The sequence below is a fragment of the Panthera uncia genome, assembly GCF_023721935.1.
Source record: "Panthera uncia isolate 11264 chromosome B3 unlocalized genomic scaffold, Puncia_PCG_1.0 HiC_scaffold_1, whole genome shotgun sequence".
NCBI lineage: Eukaryota > Metazoa > Chordata > Mammalia > Carnivora > Felidae > Panthera > Panthera uncia.
In genome coordinates this window covers 99,122,011-99,144,747 of record NW_026057582.1, presented here as the reverse complement: position 1 = coordinate 99,144,747, position 22,737 = coordinate 99,122,011, and the positions used below count along the sequence as shown (strand labels likewise).

At 36.8% G+C, this 22,737-nt stretch overlaps 1 protein-coding gene across 5 annotated transcripts in view; it reads right to left on the bottom strand.

Moving 5' to 3' along the window:
- Nucleotides 1–22,737, bottom strand: part of RNF111 (ring finger protein 111) — a 91,573-nt gene that overhangs the window by 43,352 nt on the left and 25,484 nt on the right. For all 5 annotated transcript variants that reach the window (XM_049613706.1, XM_049613708.1, XM_049613709.1 and 2 more), the window contains exon 2: nucleotides 3,898–4,796. In XM_049613706.1, coding sequence (XP_049469663.1) covers nucleotides 3,898–4,777 — 880 coding nt within the window. In that variant the 5' untranslated portion in view covers nucleotides 4,778–4,796. The remainder of the gene's footprint in view (nucleotides 1–3,897; nucleotides 4,797–22,737) is intronic.

Genomic DNA, 22,737 nt, shown 5'->3' with positions numbered 1-22,737 from the left:
AAAAATAACACACAACGACAACAAAAAAACCCACCTCTATCAATGCTATCTGGAAAAGGAGGAAAAGAAATTTTCACAAATATAACTCCTAGTTATTAGGACTTTATAATTCCAAAGGTTATCTTCAAGTTTATCTTTTTTTTTTTAATGTTTATATTTATTTTTGAGACAGAGAGAGACAGAGCATGAACGGGGGAGGGTCAGAGAGAGAGGGAAACACAGAATCCAAAACAGGCTCCAGGCTCCGAGCTGTCAGCACAGAGCCCAATGCGGGGCTTGAACTCACGGACTGCAAGATCATAACCTGAGCCGAAGTCGGACGCTTAACTGACAGAGCCAACCAGGCGCCCCTCAAATTTATCTTAAAGGTTATCTTTTAAAGTTTAAAAGTAAACTTTTTTTTTTTAAGTAGGCTCCAGGCTGTGGAGCCCAATGCAAGGCATGAATGCACAAGCCCACCCAGGTGCCCCTAAAAGTAAACTTGAAACACTTAAGGCAATACAGTATGGCATGCAACTGGAAAATATGAGTATGTATCTATTGGATATATACGTGTGTGTGTGTGTGTGTGTGTGTGTGTGTGTGTGTGTACAGACACACACACCCATATTTTAAGCTGTGAATAAAAATACAGTCATTAGATTAAACAGCAACAACTGGGAAATAAATGTGCATTTTCCAGTGCTAATACAAGGACTATATAAAAATTTAAGCAGCAGTTCAGATAAGGTTCACTGAACAGATCACAGAAATATGTCACTAAAATTTAACATCTACTCTCAAATTTAGCTTCTATTAGGTTATTTTCAAGTATCTGAAGCTCTTGGCAAATATTATCAGGTACAAAACTGGATGTATAAATTCTCAACTACCTGGCAACTGGGAATAACTCAAAGTCTAACAACCTAAGTCACATATCATTTTGGCTTCCTTTGCTTAAAAAGAGAGCCATAATAAATTTAAAAAACAATTAATGAGGATGAGGTAAATAGGGTTTTCCCAGAAATCTACTGATTACAACATCGGAACTAATGCTTGTTATACAATATAAGGTACTGACAACTCATTCTTAGATGACTTGGTAAAACCAGTTAAGTATATATACAACTGTTACATCTTAGAGAGTTTGACGATACAACAAAATAACACATCAAACATTCTTTCCATCAGCTCACTGTAACAGTAGCCAGTAAGTGTTGATGGATAGTGGGTGAAAATTTTGTCCTAGCACCTCCAGAGTAACTAATATTATTAGTTACAAATCATATTATTATAGTAGATAAATCTAATTAAAATTTGAGATATTCCAACCCTCTCCTAATTCCCAACACACAAAACCGTACCAGAACTGGAGTCAGAAAGCCAGCCCTAAAAATAAATCTAGAAGAAAAACCCTTCTCTTAAGAATCCAAGTCAGTTTTTGAGAGCTGAAATTTCTTGAAAATAGAACTATGTCCCATCAATATTTCAGTTAATTCTGAATATAAATCATTCTAAAGTGGCTTTACAAAGGCTTTATCTGTAATATGAGGGTGATAATAACAGAAGACACCTCGTAAGAATGCTGGGAGGATGAAATGAGAAATACATATAGACACTCAGAACATTACCAGCATGGAGTAAATACCCAAAAAGGGCTAGTAGGTATTTTTACTATCATCATGATCATCTACTGTTGGAAGGTAAAGGAACTTGATGAAAACTCCTTGGAGGGCATTCTGATGATAATAACTAGCAAATTTTTAAATGCATGTTAACTTCCTATATACTTTTAGAAATTATTCCTCAAGATATGCTTGCATAGGTATGCAAAACTGTACATACAAGGCTGTTCAATTCAGCAAATATTCACCAACATAACCTGGCTAAATAAATTATGAAATATCCAAAGAAAGGAAATACTATGCAACCATTTTTTAAAAATGAGATAACCATACACACTAATATTTCAAAAACTTGTATTTATTTACCCTTATATATGATTCCACATTTTCTGTGTAAGAGAAGAAACTGCTAACTGAATACTTCTGGGTAATAAAACTGGGACCTAAGAAGTGGTAAACTTTTGTTTTTTATTTTAAACATTCTTGGTATTTTTAAAATTCCACACTATGAGAATGTTATTATTAAACCATTATTTTAAAAACAAATAAATTAGTTCAAAACAAAACACTGGTCTAAAAACCAGGAAAAAAAAAAATAAAAGAATTTTGTTTCAACGTTTGGCTTTGTGTTTCCAGAGACAAACATTCCTCTTAAATGTATGAAAATATTATGTTGAAATAATGCAACTCTTCCAAAGACAGTAAAAACCACATGCTACAGAAAGTATTAAATAAGATTTAAAAATGAATTCTAGAGTTTGCATTTATCTTGAATAGTTGAGAGTATATGAACTCCTTACTTCCTAGAAACAACACTGATATTGACCTACATCAACTCTATCTTCATGCCTCCTACAAATTCCAGCTCCTTGGAACTTCTGCCTCACAGCACCAACCCTTCTGCCTCACTAATTTCAAGCAGAAATTGGGCTCTGCTGCTCCCTCTTCCCCAAACAAGTCTTCACATTCTAACCACCTGAGAAAAATGGCAAATATGTGGCAAAATGTAAAATATGGCAATTAAGCAAGACAACTCCTATTCTCGCCTCCCTCTTTCTCAAAAGACCTCAGAGAATGGTTGCTGTAACCTCCTCCCAGCTGTAGATGATCTCAATGAACTCTTTAAAACAAATACTTGGAGGAGCTCTTGAGGGACTCAGCAGGTTAAGCATCCAACTGTTGTTTTCTGCTCAGGTCATCATCTCACAGTTTGTGAGTCTGAGACCTGCATTGGGCTCTGCGCTAACAGCACAGAACCTACTTGAGATTCTTCTCTCTCCCCGTCTCTCTCTGCCCCTCCCTCATGTGTGCTCTCTTTCTCAAAACAAATAAATTAACTTTTTAAAAAAAGAATTAAATACTTGGGTAGGTTAAAAAAAAATAAACTGGACATCGCTTAGACTAAAGATCCAAGTTACTGGTTTCAGGGTTCTGGCACAGATAGACAAATAGAAATGGGAATCTTGGAAGGTAAGTACTTCTGTACTTAACCTGTTACAGAAGGAGAAAAGAAACAGGGAAAAATGGCATATCAGCACAGTAGATTATTAGCAGGCTCTACCCTTGACAAGCAGGACATCAGGCAAAGACTGGGAAACCTTTGTGTCACTATTACAAACCATGATCTTAGCCCTTTAAAAAGCTCTCCTCCTCCCCCATTCTTTCACATGAAATTAATCTTTTCCCTCAATTTGGACTTTATTCAACGTTTACTTCATCAACTTCCTTTAAATTACAACAAAGCGTAAAAACGGTATATATGGAACATACTTGTACTTCAGAGACTGTACATAATCTTATGCTAGTTAAATATAATATTTACTGTGAGGAGGGGAGACTGCACTCAAGCTAGTCCTCTATCAGTTATTCAATTTTAACTGATTAATCACATGCTCTACTGAGCACTGTCAGGACTAAAAGTTTGTGTTCTAGTATTGGAATAAAAACACCTCTCAAATACTTGAAATTATTTCTCAATTATAAAGATCAAGACAAGATAACTAGTAAACGATAAGAACAGAGTGCTTAAAGGAAAAATAATATTAATTACTTTTTTAGTGTTACTACTGTGGTTGAATGTGAAAGAAATCTATCACAGAGCTATCTGAAAAAAATCTGGATCTTAGAGTCATGGTTTAATACTACAGTCAGTAATTTATTTATATGGCTTAAAAATAAAAGTTAATCAAGCCTCCGATTCCTTCTCACAGCAATGAAATCCACTAAAATGTAGAAAAAACTTAAGCACAAACACAATGCAATAGCAGGTTTTGCTCAACTTAAACATTTTTACCTGAGGGAACAGTTGGATTGTTTTGGTGGTTTTCACTGGTAGAAACAAACAAATCTTCTTCTCCTTCAGTTGATGAGCTGGAAGAGGATTCGCTGCTGAGGTCATTTTCACTGGAACTACTAGAACTGGGGAGCAACGCGTATTTTCTTCGGGCTAATACTTCTCGTTTTTTCCTCTGCATTAATATCCTCTCTTTTTGTTTCTGTGTCCTCTGTGAGGAATTATTTTTCACAAATCTCTTTCTGCATGGAAGTCTCCTTAATGAACTGCTATGAAAACAGGGTCTTTTCATTAACAATCCTGAAACAGATTCTGTCTCTGTCCGAGGCCACTTTTGGGACCGTGCACTATGAGTTCTACTTTTAGCACTCAACATTGCCTGGGAATGTCTTACAGAGACTTCTTTATCCTCATCTGAAGTCACAGTGTCAGAATCTCCAAAATGCAGACTAGATGAAGGAGAAGAAAGACAATCACTAAAAGAGGAATCATTATCTTCATCGCTTGGTGTTTCTAGGTGTTGCCTCAATCCTAATATTCCCTGGTTCTCTTTAACACAATTTTGCATGTAAGAAGGGCCAGCCTGCTGGCTTTTGCGTTTTTTCCTCACAACAACACTTTTTTCTTGCTCTTGTTGGTTACCATTCATGTCCTTCTCTTGTTTTTGAGAATCATCACACAAATGAGAGAATTCATTCCCCACTTTACTGTTAATCATCTCAACTCCTGCAGGAAAACTTTTGGCTGCCCCAATGGGCTGTGGATGCAAGAGGATCCCTTTCAGACTCTCCTGTGTCTTTGGCGCATCAGAAGGAATCTCACTCTTCATATCCACTTTTAAGGTATAGAGCTTGTTATATTCAGGAGTCCATTGAGACATGGGAAACTTTAAGGGAGGCCTAGAAGACACAATTAGAGATTAAAAAGATGGTTAATGTGTTTTATTATACTAACTGAAGAGTTTCAGATTCTACTGAGAACATCCTTATAATAAGGCAGAACTGTCCTTCCCTGATATATCAGGATATAAAATGGCTATAATAAGTCATTTTACTGTTCTTTTAAGGCATATTTCTCTGATACCTCTTCCACATACTCAATTTTTAGAAATATAGTACAGATTATAGAACATAAGCCTACTTGAAAACTTCTATTAACTAAAAACTTACTATGTATCTTACTACCTTCAGTAACATATTTGGTCAAAATCTAATAATTTCTTCAAAACCTATTACAGTAATCAGAGATTAAAGGACTAGCATTCAAAAGATTCTGATTAGTCAATGTGTTTCTCCTGGTATCCTGAAAGTGGTAATTAAATATTTCTTATACATCTAGATGGTTACCATATTAGAAAGATTACTATAAATAATGATCTAGTAAAAATATATCTTCTCTTTCCCATGGTTCTTTTCTTCATACTACTTTGTTCTCTGATGAGAATCTGAACTCAATGACAGACAAAATACACAATTACTGCATTTCCCAAAGTTTTAGATACATGCAGAAGGACTCCAGCTAAGACTGTGAGTTGCTAAAGATCATTCAGTTAGAGCAGTAGACCAGAACATAAAACCAAACTTCCTAAAACTAACCTAAATCTTTCTGCCTCTGAAATCAGGGGCTGCTGAGCAACAGGACTTGACATTAATGCACCTACATTAATGTAATGTATACACAAGAACTGTGATAATGTAAAAGTAATAAATAAATATGACTCAAAATGGAATGTATTTATTAAAAGGCAGTTAATTGTGACAAGAGCAAAATATGATTAAATAATGTTAACATTTTTAACTTAAGCATTTACTTAAGTATAACAGACACATATATTCTAAATTTATAGCTCAATGAACTCTCACAAAATGAACGTATCTATGTAACCTCTAAGATCACAGAACAGAAGATAACCAGCATCCCAGAAATCCCCTTCCAGTCATTCCACCTACTGGGAGTTGTAACCACTATCTTAACTTCTAAGACTACAGATGAGTTTTGTATTTAACAAAACTCACTTTTGTTAGGCATTTTTTTTTAAATTTTTTTTTAACGTTTATTTTTGAGACAGAGAGAGACAGAGCATGAACGGGGGAGGGTCGGAGAGAGGGAGACACAGAATCTGAAACAGGCTCCAGGCTCTGCGCTATCAGCACAGAGCCCGACGCGGGGCTCGAACTCACGGACCGCAAGATCATGACCTGAGCCAAAGTCGGCCGCTTAACCGACTGAGCCACCCAGGCGCCCCTTGTTAGGCACTTTTGAACCACTTCCTAAAAAGAAGATAAAAAGGGATTGGTAGGAAGTCTTTTCCTTCTCCACAAATGACAATTAACAGGACTATACAACCTCATAGGTCTCCCACTTTATTTTAATATATAACTATTATCAGAACTGAGGAGAGTAATTTTAAAAATGGAACAGCCAACTTCTATTTTTTGTTTGTTTGTTTGTTTTCTGAGTGGGCTCCATGCCCAATGTGAGGCCTGAACTCATGACCCTGAGATCAAGAGTCGCATGTTCCATTGACTAAGCCATCCAGGAACCCCAGAAACAGCCTACTGCTATGTAAAGCTATCAAAACCTCCATCTTCTATATTAACTTCTATTATTATTTAGAAGAACAGGCAGTGTTGTATCCAAATCAAGCCCTGTCTGGAGTTCAGCAGGATCAGTAATAAAGGAGGAACACAAAGATGTGTGAACACATGGGCACAGCAATGAGCAAATTACAAGAGGCAGCCACTCAGACAAGGATCACCATAATTAAATGTAAGAAAACCCAAATCATGGGGGGCCTGGATGGCTCAGTTGGTTAAGCGTCTGACTTTAGCTTAGATCATGATCTTACAGTCCATGAACATAAGCCCCACATCAGGCTCTGTGCCCACAGCTCAGAGCCTGGAGCCTGCTTCAGATTCTGTGTCTCACTCGCTCTCTGTCCCTCCCCTGCTCACGTGTCTCTCTGAAAAATAAACATTAAAAACAAATACAAATCATAATAATAAGGCATGGGTTTGTGTGATTTAAGATTCAAGGGGCAGCCCACCAGGATGGCTATAATAAAAAAATATAGATAACAAGTGTTGGCAAGCATATAATAGAACTGGAATCTTCACACATTGCTGGTGGAATATAAAATGGTGTAGCCCACTTAGGAATGTAAAATGGTGTAGCCCTATTATTCATAGTACCAATAGTCACAATAGCCCAAAAGTGTAAACAAAAGGTCATCAACTGATGAATAAATCCATACAATGATTATTCACAAATTAAAAGAAATGAGAGGCACCTGAGTGGCTCAGTAGGTTGAGCATCTGACTTTTGGTTTTGGCTCAGGTCATGATCTCACAGTCAGTCATGGGATAAAGCCCCGTACTGAAACTGCTTAAGATTCTCTCTCTCCTTCTGCCCCTCCCCGTGTCTAAGAAAGAAGGAAAGGAAGGAAGGAAGGAAGGAAGGAAGGAAGGAAGGAAGGAAGGAAGGAAATATTAATTCACGCTACAAAGTGATATGAACCTCAAAAATGCTACACTAAAAAAAAAAAGTCACAAGACTACATTTTTTAAGATTCCTTTCATAACAATGTTCAGAACAGCCAATGCTATAGAGACAGAAAGAGTAGTCATTGCCTGGGGCAGAAGAATAGGAGGATTGGGATGTGATGGCCAAAGAGTATAGGGTTACTTTCAGTGAACTGAAAATGTTTTTAAAACTGACTGTGGTGATAATCAACTTTGAATATTGTAAAAACCTCTGACGTACACACTTAAACAGGGAGAATTGTAATGGTATGTGAATTCTACCTCCATAAGGCCGTTGTCAAAAAGTCAAGAGGGAAAGTATAAGATAACTATGGACCCCTCTCCAATCCCATCAAGTGTTACGTCATTTGGAAAAATCTGGGGATCTTCCAGAAGTCTACATCTCCCAGGAGTCTTGACGAGTTGGATCACTGAAAACATAAGTTTTATATGCTGCAGAAAAAAAACCATTTCAGACTCCTCACTCTTAATTACTAAGTTACCCTCTGAGTCCTGGTAATGGAGATCCTGAGAGGCAATGAAAACCTGCCAAAAGGACAGATCACTTCTGAGAACAGGAATCCATAAGTAAATTTACAAAGAAGTGATTTATTGCATAATTTACTAAACTCGATTTCTTTTCCATTAGTTTATGGCCCAAAGCCAAAACAATGGAACTCTTTATGGTTAACTCTGCTCTGGGTTTTGGAGAATTTTATCTGCCCAGCTGACAGCAGGGAGAGAATAAGGGACAGGTGGTATACGGTGGCCGGTTGGGGGGGGGGGGTGCGTGTGTTTGCACACCAATAACTGTTCTCAGAGTAATCTGTCAAGCATACATCAAATGCAAAATTAACACCCCATGTTATCTAAACTGTTCCCACCAAGGGAGTACTCTAATTCATGTTCTTATTTTAAACTGAGAAAAAGAAGTTCATGAAAAGAAACAAATACCAGTACTGCATTTTTTAACTAAAAACACAGCAAAACTAACACAAAGAATCAATAAAGAATGTTACAAACTCTTTGGTATTTGATGAAATCATAATGTAGTCTTTTATTTCCTTTTTTAAAATTTTTTTTAATGTTTATTCATTTTTTGAGAGAGTGCAAGACAGAGACAGAGCACAAGTGGGGGAGGGGCAGAGACATAGGGAGACACAGAACCTGAAGCAGGCTCCAGGCTCTGAGCTATCAGCACAGAGCCCAACATGAGGCTCGAAACCACGCCCTGCAAGATCATGACTGAGTCGAAGTTAGATGCTTAATGGACTGAACCACCCAGACACCCCTCTAGCCTTTTATTTCAATAAAAATGATTGGTTGAGCTAATTTAAAAAGGAGGTTAAATATGTACTAGATATATCTATCTCCTTAGCCACATCAGGGCTGGTTTGCTATTATACATTATTTCAATACTGAATCTACAGGACTAGTACCTCTTTGTGAGTTTGATCGGATCATTTTATTGCTATGTCATGAAAGTGGCATACCAATTACTCCTGTTGTTAGTATAAGATACACAACTAGTAGTAAACCTTCCGTGAAAAAAAGCACAATGACTAAAAATGTTAACTTTTAGAACTAAAAATTAGGGTTAGGATTTGGCAATTTACATCATAAATTACACTTATGTGGGGCGCTTGGGTGACTCAGTTGAGTGTCCGACTTTGGCTCAGGTCATGATCTCACAGTTCGTGAGTTCAAGCCCTGCGTCAGGTTCTGTGCTGACAGCTCAGGGCCTGGAGCCTGCTTTGGATTGTGTCTCCCTCTCTCTCTGCTCCTCCCCTGCTCACACTCTGTCTCTCTCCCAAAAATAAATAAAGATTAAAAAAAATTTTTTTAATAAATTACACTTATGTGAGAAGTGGGAGTAAAAACTCATTAAGATTATGCATACAACTGTGAGGAACTCTGCTTCTAAACTGAACTATGTTTTATAACCAGTCATTATTACTGGTATGAACATTAACCACCAATGGTAAGTATTGTTAAGTTTAAATAAAAACTTGATGAGAGATTTTACAGAGCTCTAAAAGATTTTTAAAAACATCCGTAAGATGATTTTGTATTTTTCTATTATACCACCGGGATATTAGAACATGTTTTGAATTTTTAACTCTCCTTTATTGATATTTATTTTACTATGTGCCAGTTTAAGAATATGAAATCAAGTACCTGACAGAATACTCTCTCCTAGTACACCTAAATGCTTAATAACTTCCACTACTTACAGCTAAATAGTATGGACAATACGGTTTGTTACATATTTTGAATAGTCAAAATTTCATTTAGCAAGAAAGATATTTCACCCCAAAAGGCACCATTTTGGGCTCATAACTACATTAGCAAAATGCTCCAAACAAACGAAATTTCTTTTTTTTTTCATTTTTTTAATGTTTATTTTTGACAGAGAGAGAGAGATAGAGAGAGAGAGAGAGAGAGACAGAAGGAGACACAGAATATGAAACAAACTCCAGGCTCTGAGCTGTGAGCAGAGCCTGACGTGGGGCTTGAAGTCAGTACCACGGAAATCATGACCCAAGCCAAAGTCAGAAGCTTAACCAACTAAGCCACCCCGGCGCCCCATCAAAACAAACTAAATTTTTTTTTCAAAATTTTTTTAATTATGTTTATTTATTTTGAGAGAGAGAGACAGACAGAGTGTAAGTCGGGGAGGGGCAGAGAGAGGGAGACACAGAATCCAAAGCAGGCCCCAGGCTCTGAGCTGTCAGCACAGAGCCCAACGCAGGGCTCGAACCCATGAGTGTGAGATCATGACCTGAGCTGAAGTATGAGTTCAATTGACTGAGCCACCCAGGCACCCCAAGAAACTAAATTTCTTAAAGAGACAGTTCTGCTCTTACAGGTGGTAGGAGCACACAATCTGATAATATACTCAATTATGAAAAAGAGTGAGGGTAACCTTGATAAACTTATTAGCAAATAATAATTAACTTTCAGAGTGATTGATACCTGATGGAAAGAAGGAAGTTAGTCAGAATAACTATTGTGACATGGCCAAACTCAACTTCTTTTAGGCGGCTAGATATAATAAAAATGTGAAAAAAGACCAATGATTAAGACAACCTCACCTAACTAGGAAATAATGTTCAGAGGATAGACTGTTAGCTATCAAATAATTCACTTGATTCTTGCTGACCAAAGGCATCAAGATGAAATAAACAATTACAGACAATACACTAAAGGTTCCAGAAGAAGCAATTATAGCTATAATGTTATCAGAGTGCAGAAGAAAGTGGGATAATGTAAAAAACTTCCAGGATAAAACTCACAGAACACTTAAACTGCATTTATTGAATCAACAGTTCCAGCAGGTCCATTATGGTGTGTATCAGGGGCTGCACGATACAATGATCCAACTACTGACATAAAATTAAGATCACTGTCCTAACCCTCACAAAATTCACAAAGTGTGGAGAGAGAGAAATACAGATTATAAAACACTAAAGGGGAAAAAAAAAAGAATATCTTCCAATTTGTTGGCACATACTTTGTGCCATATACAATATTCTGCATGTCTAGCTCCATCAAAATACTAAAACTTAGAAAGTTTAAGTGACTTGTCAAATAGTAAGCAACGCTCAGAATCCAAACCTAAAATTGAAAATGAGCAAAGGAATTGAATAATCATTTCTCCAAAGAAGATATACAAATGGCCAATAAGAACATAAAAAGATGCTCAATTATTTCACTAATCATTAGGGAAATGTAAGTCAAAAATACAATGTGATACTACTTCTCACTCATTAGGATGGCTATTATCTAAAAAATAAAGTGACAAGTATCACTAAGAGGTAGAGAAACTGGACCCCTTGTACACTGCGGGTGGGAATGTATAATGGTGCAGCAGCTGTGGAAAAGAATATGGCAATTCCTCAGAAGTTAACAGAGAATTACAATATGATCCAGCAATTCCATTTCTAGTTGTATACCTAAAAGAAAGCAGGGACTCAAACAGATATTTGATACACATGTTCACAAGAGCCAAAAACAGGAAGCAAACTAAATGTCCATCAGCAGATGAATGGATAAACAAAATGTGATGTAAATACACAGTGAAATACTGCTCAGTCTTAAAACTGAAGGAATCCATATAAAAACTTGCACTAGATATTAACAATGGCTTTACTCATAATTGGCAAAACTTGGATACAACCAAGATATCCTTCAGGAAGTGAGTGGATAAACTGCGGTGCATCCAGACAATGGAATATTATTCAGTGCTAAGAAGAAAAGAGCTATCAAGCCATGAAAAAACATGCAGGAACATTAAATGCACATTATTAAGTCAAAGAAGCCAACCTGAAAAGGCTATATATATGCTGAATGCTTCCAACTACAATGCAAGAAATTCTGGAAAAGACAAAACTAAGGAGACAAAAAGATTAGTGGTTGCAGGCAGTGGGCTTGAGGGATGATGAACAGGTAAAGCAAAAAGGATTTTTAGGGCAATGAAAAACTGTCTGGCATTATCATGAGGGATACATACCATTATACATTTGTCCCAACCCAGAGACATATCCCAAGAGTGAACTCTAAGGTAAACTATAGATATCTGAGTGATGACAATGGGTCAATCTAGGTTCATCTTTGGTTTAACAAAGCAGGGGGAGGAGGAGCACCTGGGTGGCTCAGTCAGTTAAGAGCCTGACCTCAGTTCATGTCATGATCTCGTGGTTTGTGGGTTCAAGTCCCACATTGGGCTCTGTGCTCACACCTCAGTGCCTGGAGCCTACTTCAGAATCTATGTCTTTCTCTCTCTCTCTCTCTCTCTCTCTCTCTCTCTCTCTCTGTCTCTCTCTCTCTCTTACCTCCCCCACTCACATTCTGTCTCTACCTCTCAAAAATATTTAAAAAATTTTTAAAGAATGTACTATTCTGGTGAATGATGTTGATAATAGGGGATGGCTATCCATGCATGTGTGGAGGCAGAGAGTATATGAGAAGTCTCTCATAAACCTCCCTCTCAATTTTGTTGTAAGCCTGAAACTGCTCTAAAAAAATATAGGCTTAAAAAAAAAAAAGGAAATTGTGACAGATGCCACAACATGAATGAAGCTTGATGACATTAAGCTAAGTGAAAGAGCCAATCACAAAAGGACAAATACTGTATGATTCCATTTATATGAGGTACCTAGCCAAATTCAGAAACAGAAAGTGGAATGGTGATCAACAGAGTATAGGGGGAGAGGGGAATGGAAATTAGTGTTAAATGGGTACAGAATTTCAGTTAGGAAAGATAAAAAAAAGTTGTGGAAATGGATGGTGGTGATGGTTGCAATACAGTGTGAATATATTTAATGCCAAACTGCACACTTACAAAATGGTTAAAATAGTAAATTTTATATGATGTATATTTTACCACAAAAAAACCCAATTCCTTGTACATTTAATCCTGTTGGGGCATCTGTTTCTCAGAGGACCTGGACTAACATCCACTCCATTTAAAAACCAACTTCTTTCTTTTTTTATTTTTGTATCTTACTCTTTTTTATTTTAAATTTATTTATTTATTTTGAGAGAGTGTGTGTGTGAGTGTGGGAGGGACAGAAAGAGAGAGAGAAAGAGAGAGAGAGAAAGTTCCAAGCAGACTCCTCGCTGTCAGTGTGGAACCCAACACGGGGCTGGAACTCACGAACCGTGAGATCACGACCTGAGCCGAAACCAAGAGTCAGAAGCTTAACTAATAATGTCTAAGACTTCTTGAACATCTATCATAACCTAATTTTCAGTTGCAGCAGTCCTAGAACTACAGAAGACATTTACTTTATATGTGAGGGCCCAAAAAGTTCTTGAAATAGAGAAACTGATCACAAAAGGCAATGGTAAGGCACCAAGAGATTTTCCCCTCCATAAAATTGGTAATCTGATCTATATGCTGTTTCTTGATTCATAGTAAGTATTAAATAGGAAAGTAGTTGCATCTTCCAGAAAGTCTATAGAGATCACTTTTCATATCCCTGAGAGTATCAAGGTCCAGTGTTAAAAAATAAATCTTCAAAACAGAGAATTATGGCTTGATTCAGCTCACATGTTTCCTTTGGCCTGCATAATTCAGAAACAAAATAAAACTGATGATTAGTTCTCATCAAGATCAAGAAAAAGAAGGTTTTCATCACTACATAACACTGTTCCAGAAGGGCTAGTCAAGTCATTCAAACCAGAGAATGGATATAAATAAAAGGAGGTGCTTTTTTTTGGGGGGGACGGGGGGTCACTATTTGCAGATGACATCAACAGATGAGATCAACAAGAAAACCACTGGAAATACTAACACAGGGAAGTTATATGTGTGTATACCACAATAATTCTCTAAAATCAATGACTTGCCTTTAAATAAATACAAACAACTTAGAAAATACTACAGAATAACAAAAATATACCATTCACAATCGGGGTAAAAAGATTTAATATCCAGTATCACCTTTAACAAGAGACACATAGGACCTACATGAAAACAACTATTAATTACTATGAAAGTTATGCAGAAATTATTGGGAAATTTTAATATGACTCCAAAATACTAGCACATTTTTTAAATCATAAAACAAGGGAAACTAGCATTCTAGTTCTCCTAACCTTCAAAGATTCTCTGTCATCCACAGTTCTCCAGAACACATAGATCTATTCACAGTTCCATGTTAAGCAGCTCAGAATTTCTTACTTTTCTCAGTACCAAAGTAAACCCTTGATATCATCCGGGTAGAGAGGTGGTAGGACAAGGAGTATCACTGGATGGGTCTATGCTAATATAACGAGGAATGCCGTATTATATATCCATGCAAGGAGATTCAGGGACATCCTCCATTCCATGCTGCTCTAGATACTATTGCTCATGACATTAAAAGGAATGAAGGTATATATAGTACAATGGAGTTTAGAACTGTCAGGCTCTGAAAGTTGCCCAAGGAGAGGTATGCCCAGGAACACTATCTCCTCTGAAAGAGCAAAGGGGAACTGAGAAGCACAGATAGCACCATGTTTACCTTTAGAGACTTTCACAAGGGTTGACTATCTCAGCTAAAGCTCCTCTGTGAATGAAGTCTTTGTTCTCCAACGCAGAAAAGTGACTTGTTTGCAAATGACTTAGGGAAAAGAACTAGCTGACTGACCAACCAACCAACCAAACAGAAGATTGTAAAACTAAAAAGTCTTATAAAATATTCTCAAAATATTCTATGAAGCTAGAGAAAATGAGGCATTATGATAATAATCAAAAAATCTACAGCTTATCTAAGAACTACAGGAAAACATTATGGGAAAAAGATACTGAATAACAAACAGGGAAGGCGATTTTCCTTTTTTTTTTTTTAAGTTTATGTATTTGGAGGGAGAGAGAGAGAGAGAGCGTGCAAGAACGAGCAAGTGAACGTGAGCGGGGGGAGGGGTAGAGAGAAAGGGAGAGAGAATATCCCAAGCAAGCTCCCAGCCGCAAGCACAGAGCCCAACACGGGGCTCAAACCCATGAACTGTGAGACCATGACCTGAGTCAAAATCAAGAGTCAGACACTTAACCAACTAAGCCACAGAGGTGCCCTAGGGAAGGTGATTTTTCCATGTTTAAGTGGAATCACTAATAGAAAAGAATAAATAGTCAAGCAAAAGTAAGTGTCATTCATTTGTATATTAAACAGATCTGGGTTCAAGTCTTAGACTCTGCCCCTGACTAGCTGTGTCACCTTGGGCAGATTAAACTCCCTGTCTAGAAAATTGGGATAATAGTATCTATCTCATAAAACTGCTTAAAGGGTTAAATGAGAATACCTGGCAGAGTCCCTGGCATAATAGCTGTTATAAATCCCTTTTCTAGCGGTTACAGAGATAAGAAATATGATGTTTAAGACCTTTCCTTTCACCTAAATGAAATCCTTAGAGTCAATGAAGGGCATACAATCAACTGTTCCTATAGAACCTTAAAGTATAAAAATAAAGGATTAAGTTTCTTTGTCACAAAACCAATGAAAACAAATAATTCTACACTACTATGGAGGATTTAACTCTGGGGAGCTGTATGCTCCCTCATTTCTAATAGACCTTCTTTCTACTTTTGGAAAAAGGTAAATCTCTCTCAAATAATAGGTTTCTATTACTCAATGAACTTAATGATCTTGTCTGTCTTGTTTAAAATACTCTAAAACCCTCAAGTATTAGTCATCAAAGGAAAATACATCTAACATCTATTTAGGTCTCCTATCAGTACAAACTAGGTGGAGTTCAATATACAGAGTCTACTACTCTAGCCATGATTATGGTAACATCACGACCAGTAGCAAAATGAACGGTGTATCGATCCTGGCAAGGCTGAAGAGTATCAGGGAGTCAGTTTCAACCAGTTAGGAAAGCGGTACTGCAAATCAAAGGGCATACCACACAATGTCTAACATTTCTGGTACAGAAGCCTGGACTCTGGAATTTATATTGCAACATGAAATATGAAATATAAAAATTCTGCTAACAATCTGTTATGTAAAATATATTCTATCAAAAAAACGAAAAGAATCAACCAAAAAATATCTATATGCAAAAAACTACAGAACTGTACAACAGGATGTAAAAGACAATTCATCTAAGTGGAGCAACACCTCATTTCTGTATGATCAAAGATTCCAAACTGGCTTTGTTACAAATTATAAGAAAGCCATAGTTTTTTAAAATATAAAACATAAATACTATCATCATGGACATGTTATGCCTTTAGAAACACTGAAGATTAAACTTAAAGATTAATTCAAATTCATCCTAATAATTCAAATTCATTTCTTGCCATTTTGTTCACTGGAACTTTAGAACAATCAACATTTAATTAAAAATAATAATAACTGGGAGCACCTGGGTGGCTCAGTCGGTTAAGCATCCGACTTCAGCTCACGGGATGATCTCAGGGTTCATGAGTGCAAACCCTGTGTAGGGCTCTGTGCTAACAGCTCAGAGCCTGGAGCCTACTTCAGATTCTGTGTGTGTGTCTCTCTCTCTGCCCCTCCCCGACTCATGCTCTGTCTGTCTCTCTCTCAAAAATAAACAAACATCAAAAAAAAATTTTTTTAAATAAGAACTGTACACAGCTATATATGTAGGTACAAGGAAAAATCTGATTCAAGTGTTTTTCCTTTCTAATCAAGTTTTGATTTTTACAACTAAGATAAAATTAAGGTATACAAATAAAACTGCTGAGCAGCCTTTAAAAATAAGGTAAGTTTTGCACAAAAGGATACAGAAAGTACAGATAATTTTTTTAAAGCAGGTTGCAAGATACCTGGGTGGCTCAGTCTGTTAAGCATCTGAATTTGGCTCAGGTCACGATCTCGTGGTTTGTGAGTTCTAGCCCCACAATGGGCTCCATGTTGACAGCTCAGAGCCTGGAGCCTGTTTCAGATTCTGTGTCTCCCTCTCTCTCGGCCCCTCCCCCTCCCCAAAATAAACATTTAAAAAAATAATAATAATAAAATAAAGCAGATTGTACATAAGGCTGCTATAAAACAATCCTTTTTTTGTAAAACAACTATTGTTTATATGTGCATGTAAGACATATAGAAAAATACATACTTAGTTTGGAACTGAAAGTGTATGAGGGAGATTTACAGCACTGGGCTGGAAGCTTTCAACTTTTGTGTTACAAACTTCTGTGTGGCTTGAATTTTTTATAAAACAATCACTTGCCCCCTTTAAAATCGAAGTACAAGGGAACACCTGGGTGGTTCAGTCATTTAAGCATCTGACTCTTGATTTCAGCTCAGGTCATGATCTCATGGTTCATGGCATTGAGCCCTGGGCTTTCAGCACACAGCCTGCCTGGGATACTCTCTCCTCCTCTCTCTCTCTGCCCCTCCCATGTACTCTCACTCATCTCTCTCTGTCTCTCAAAATAACTTAATTAACTTAATAACAAATTAACTTAAAAAAAAAATAAAGTACCAGGATTTTTTAAAGGAACAAAAAATTAATAAAGACAGAATATATTTTATTTCTCCGCTGGACTAGGAGAGAACTTTGTTTTTTGTTTTAACGTTTATTTTTTTTTTTGAGAGATAGAGAGCGCAAGTGGGGGAGAAGCAGAGAGAGAGACACAGAGAGAGAGAGAGAGAGAGAGAGAGAGAGGGAGGGAGACAGACAAAGAATCCAAATCAAGCTCCAGACTCTGACCTGTCAGCACAGAGCCTGACCTGGGGCTCAAACTCACGAGCTGTGAGATCACGACCTGAGCTAAAGAGGGACGCTTAACCGATGACTGAGCCACCCAGGCGCCCCCCCTCCCTTTTTAAAAAATGGATTACGCTTTTTAATTATTGATACTGGTCTATGGTTTTAGGCATGTTGTTTCTGAGCTACCTTTGCAAAGAAATTTTAATACTTGGAAAATAATAATTTATCATATAACCATTTCATAAAGTCATCATTAAAAGAATAGTAATTAGTATTGTTGGGTTAACTGAAAGGAGTAAGAAGTAAAAAAAATAATGTACAAGGAAAACAAACCTTCATCATCTTTCATTCTTGATAATTCTTTAAGTAATCAATCTGCCACTTTCAAAGCTTCAAATTTACAAACTAATCTTAGAGATTACTATTTCTTAAACTTCCAGTTTCCAAAACTGAACTTCAAGTGGCCACCAGGTTTCCTTGGAGATTGGAACTCAGTTGAGTTGAAAATTCTTTTTTAAAGTGATAGAAGCCAATTTAAAGATGACCAATATTTTAAAATATGGAAATTATCTGCTTTAATACACCTAATATCTTAATCAAATTTTAACAATCTGCAAGAGCTAACTATAGAATTAAACCATACTGCTAAACAGAATCTTAAATCTTTACAGAAACACATTTACCATTTTGAACTAATTTTTGTCAATAATTTACAATGATTTGGTCTTATAGTCACATATGTTGAAAGATGCTATAGGAGAAATAAAAATCAAAAATACAAAAATAAAAGTTATTGTGGCTTAGACAAGACTCTTTGAAGAAAAACAACCTCAAAGAAACAGTCAGCACATCCTTATAAGCAAGGAAATACAAGTAGGTAGAAGGGATGCCTGGGTGGCTCAGTTGGTTGAGCATCTGACTTCAGCTCAGGTCACAATCTCATAGTCGGTGGGTTTGAGCCCCGTATCAGGCTCTGTGCTAACAGCTCAGGGCCTGGAGCCTGTCTGTCTCGTCTCTCAAAAATGAATAAATGTTAAAAAAAATTTTTTTTTAAAAGTAGACTGGAACCAAATTATGGTGGGCTAAAAGTCAAGATGAAAAGTTCTGACTGATATTGAAAATGTCAGTTATTCAAATAGTTACAGAAAACTACTTTGTATGCCAGATCTCTGGGCAAAGATATAAGATACAGGCTCCTATCCTTCAAGAAACCCGTAATTTAGCACAAAAGAATGTAAATAGCCAAAATATAGAATGCTATAAATAATGATATAAATAATAGTACCCTCCATGGGAACACAAAGGAGGAAGCAACTGGAGTTTCTGGGAAAGGCTGCATAGAGAAGATGACATCCATGTCAAACCACGAAGGATGTACAAGATGATGGTAGCCAGAGATGGTAGTATTTAAATACTCTCATGTTTGGGGTATGGGTGTTTTTGTTTTTGTTTTTGTTTTTGTTTCAGTGGGAGGGAATAAGCTGGAGTCAAATTATCAAGAAGTGAGGAATTCTATGCTTCCACTTAACACATTTTAGAAAATTTAATTGAGGAGGTACTGTCATGACAGACGTAGGCTTGAAGGAAAAGTCAGAGAGACCAGGGAGAAAGCTTTGTTGTGATGGGAGCAGAGGGCAGCTTTAAAGGTGGGAGTGGAGGGAGGGGGGAAGTGGGGGGAGACAGGAGAGGTGAAATAAGGAAATAAGGAAAAGGCAGGATAGGAAAATGTGAGAGTCATTTAAGACAAAGAAATAATATAGGGAAACAGGAAAGAAGAAAAAAGCCAATGCCCAGTCTGGGACCTCCTGATTGGATATCTACAGGAAACGTTAAGTCTCTGTTGGAAAATAAAGTTAACTGGAAAGAGAATGCAGGGATTCAGTTTTGGATATTTTGATTTTGAAATAATAGTAAGACAACAAGGTGGGACTATGCCTAAAATATCAGGTCTGAAAATACAGCTTTTAGCCGTATCATCTACTCTATCATCTACCAAGATCATCTACTTGGAGGAAAATAAAATCACTATAGTCAATAAATTATCTGCTTTCATAAAAGTGAAATTCAGAATATAGAGAACATACAGCTAAAAGTATTGTATGATAGAGTATGCATCATAAGTAAGACAGCAAAAAAAAAAAAAAAAAAAGTCTGAGACAGGAGAAGATTTGAGAAGGCAAAACCCTGGAAGCCATTCTATTTATTAATCTTCTCCTGACTTCACATTGACTAACCAGCAAGACCTCGTAATACACCTCAGTACGGCTCTCACCAGCTCCAGAAATTAGTGCTTCCCAACTATTTTTTATGTCATGATACACATAGAATATTATATATGTTGGGCATTTAGGGTAGATAAGACATCTATAAGGTGCCAGCCCTGGGGCTCCAGCCATCCCAGACCCTCTATCTTCATGGCTTGAAGATATCTCCACATACCTGCAACCCAATCATAGTATACAGCTAAAAAGCTCTGCTCTAAATTCTTTATCCCTTTCTTCTGTAAACACTTTTCTTAGCAATAATTCTATATCAATTAAACCACGTGCCTTTGCTTTTAGGCTGCTGCTATATTTAAATCATCCTAACCCAGTACCAATTATTTTTAATTGAAAAGAAATTTTTTAACATCAACGAAACTAATAACAACTTGGCAATTCTTTCTTTCCTCACAGTAAAGGACTCCAATATTAACTTATTTCCTCAAGCCCTCTCCTCCTTTTACATCCTCTCATTTTGAGCAAATTACTAACCTCTGCCTCTTACTTTATAGAAAATAGAGGCTACCAAAATAAAGTCTGGCATCTCATTTCCCTTTACCCAATCTCTAACTTTTCAGTTGATATCAGGACCCTTAATCAAACATGCCCTCCTGTACTAGAAAATAGATGACAGCATCCCTCCATTCAAAAAAGGACTTAAACTGGCAACTTTATGCTATTAAGGCAGCCCAACCAAAAGCCACTATAATCAGTTATTACATGGATAAACCTTACTTCATAGTCCTTTTAAGTTTATTTAGAGAGCAAGAGTGAATGCAAGTGGGGGAGGGGCAGAGAGAGAGGGAGAGAATACTAAGTAGGCTCTACGCTGTCAGCCCAAAGCCTATGATTCCACAATTCCATGAACCTCGAGATCATGATCTGAACCAAAATCAAGAGTCAGCGTTCAACCAACCGTGCCACCCAGGTGCTCCAGCTTATATTCTTTTCTACCTACTCTCCCCGTGTGGAAGGAAAGAAGAGATGCGGGGAGAGAGAGAAGAAGGGAGGGTAGGCTGCTTTACCAAATCAAGGACTACATCCCCAGAATCAACCAAACTTGAGCCAAAATACCAGAATATGACCATGAAGCTTTCAACATTTTTTCAGAGCACTGCTCAAAAATCAAGCTAGAATCACAAACTGCAGAACCCTACAGAAGTATCTTACTTTGGAATCAATGCTGTTTTTTGCTGGTATCATATCTAGGCAAATATTCATATTAAAATATGGTATCTTTCATAATTGCAATTGTCGTGCATAAAATACTCTTCAAGTCTTATCACACTGTTCAAATAACTCCTGTTTTCTCTTTCTGTAAGGCAATAATAAATAGTCCATTTCTTTGGAAGTTAGATTTCCACAACTTCAATTCTTAGAAACATAACCTACAGGAAAATGATTCTCTGAAGGATAACGGTAATTGTCATAAAAACCACATGCAATTCAATATTCAGAGACTATTTTATTTTACATGTAATTCTAATAAGCTTAGTTGTCTGGATTCCAGGTATAACAGCAGAATATTGGTGGCAACACCTAAAAACAAGTAAGAGACAGAAGAACTAATGCACTTTTGTCCCAAAAACTATAAAGTTCAGTTTGTCTAGAATAAGATTATTTATGTGAAGAGATTCTGAGGACAACACTGTAATATAGCACAGAATAAAAGCTGATGTTCAGAATCATAATTCTGAGCCAACCAGAAAACAGATTGTTCTCAGTAAAATAAACACGTACATGGCATGTTTGAGGCATATTTACAACAATACGGTTAATAAATTTTAGTTGCTTGCAAGGAAACATGCCAATTGTGACTAACAGTATTATCTCAATTTTTATTTAACTTGACAGAGAGAGAGAGAGAGAGAGCAAGAGAGAGGGTGCACAAGTGGGGAGAGGGGCAGAAGGAGAGACAGAGAATCTTAAGCAGGCTCCACACTCAGCACAGAGCCTGATATGGGGCTCAATCCCATAACCATGGGATCATAACCTGAGCCAAAATCAAGAGTTGGATGTTCAAAAGACTGAGCCACACAGGTGCCCCAAAATTATCTCAATTTTTAATGAAAATGTAAAAAATAACATGAAAATTTCAATAGTACAAAAAACTGCATATAAATTCATAAAAGTGGTAAAAGAATAAAATTTTAAAATACACAAAATACTTGCAAAATACGAAACTATATTCCTAACTTACAAAGTTTCTTCAAACTGGTAAGAAGGAAAACATGGGTGACTTCTCTATCTTACCTATAATTATTTATTTATTTTTTTCTTTACCTTCTTTTTATTTTGAGAAATTTATGAAGCAAAATAACCAAATGTTTTTAAAAAGAGAGATTCAGGTTTGTTATTTAAAAACTTTGGTTCCTAGGGGGTACCAATCCTAAAATCTAAGGCTAAATATAATTAGGAGGATAAAGGCTGAACTAAAAGGTTTTTAAAGGATAAGAAAGTAGGAAACTTAGAAAACTTGTGAATATCACTGGCTCTTTCACCATTTTGACAAGGACAAACTCTGCTGTTCTAATTAAAACCTTTCTTAGAGCTGCAATTGCTATTTCAAATCAGATTTTGCAAGAGAGTTCAACAATAAACTCATTCCTAGATCAAGGTCCACTCATTTTCTAAAATGTTTAATAAAAAAGTTTCAAGGCAGAAATACATTTTTTTTTATTTTTCTGAATGTTTTATTTTTGAAGGAGAGAGAGCAACAGAGCATGAGCGGGGGAGGAGCAGAGAGAGAGGGAGACACAGAATTCGAAGAAGGCTCCAGGCTCTAAGCTGTCAGCACAGAGCCCAACGGGGGCTCAAACTCATGAACTGTGACATCATGACTTGAGGCAAAGTCAGATGCTTAACCGATTGAGCCACCCAGGTGCCCCAAGGCA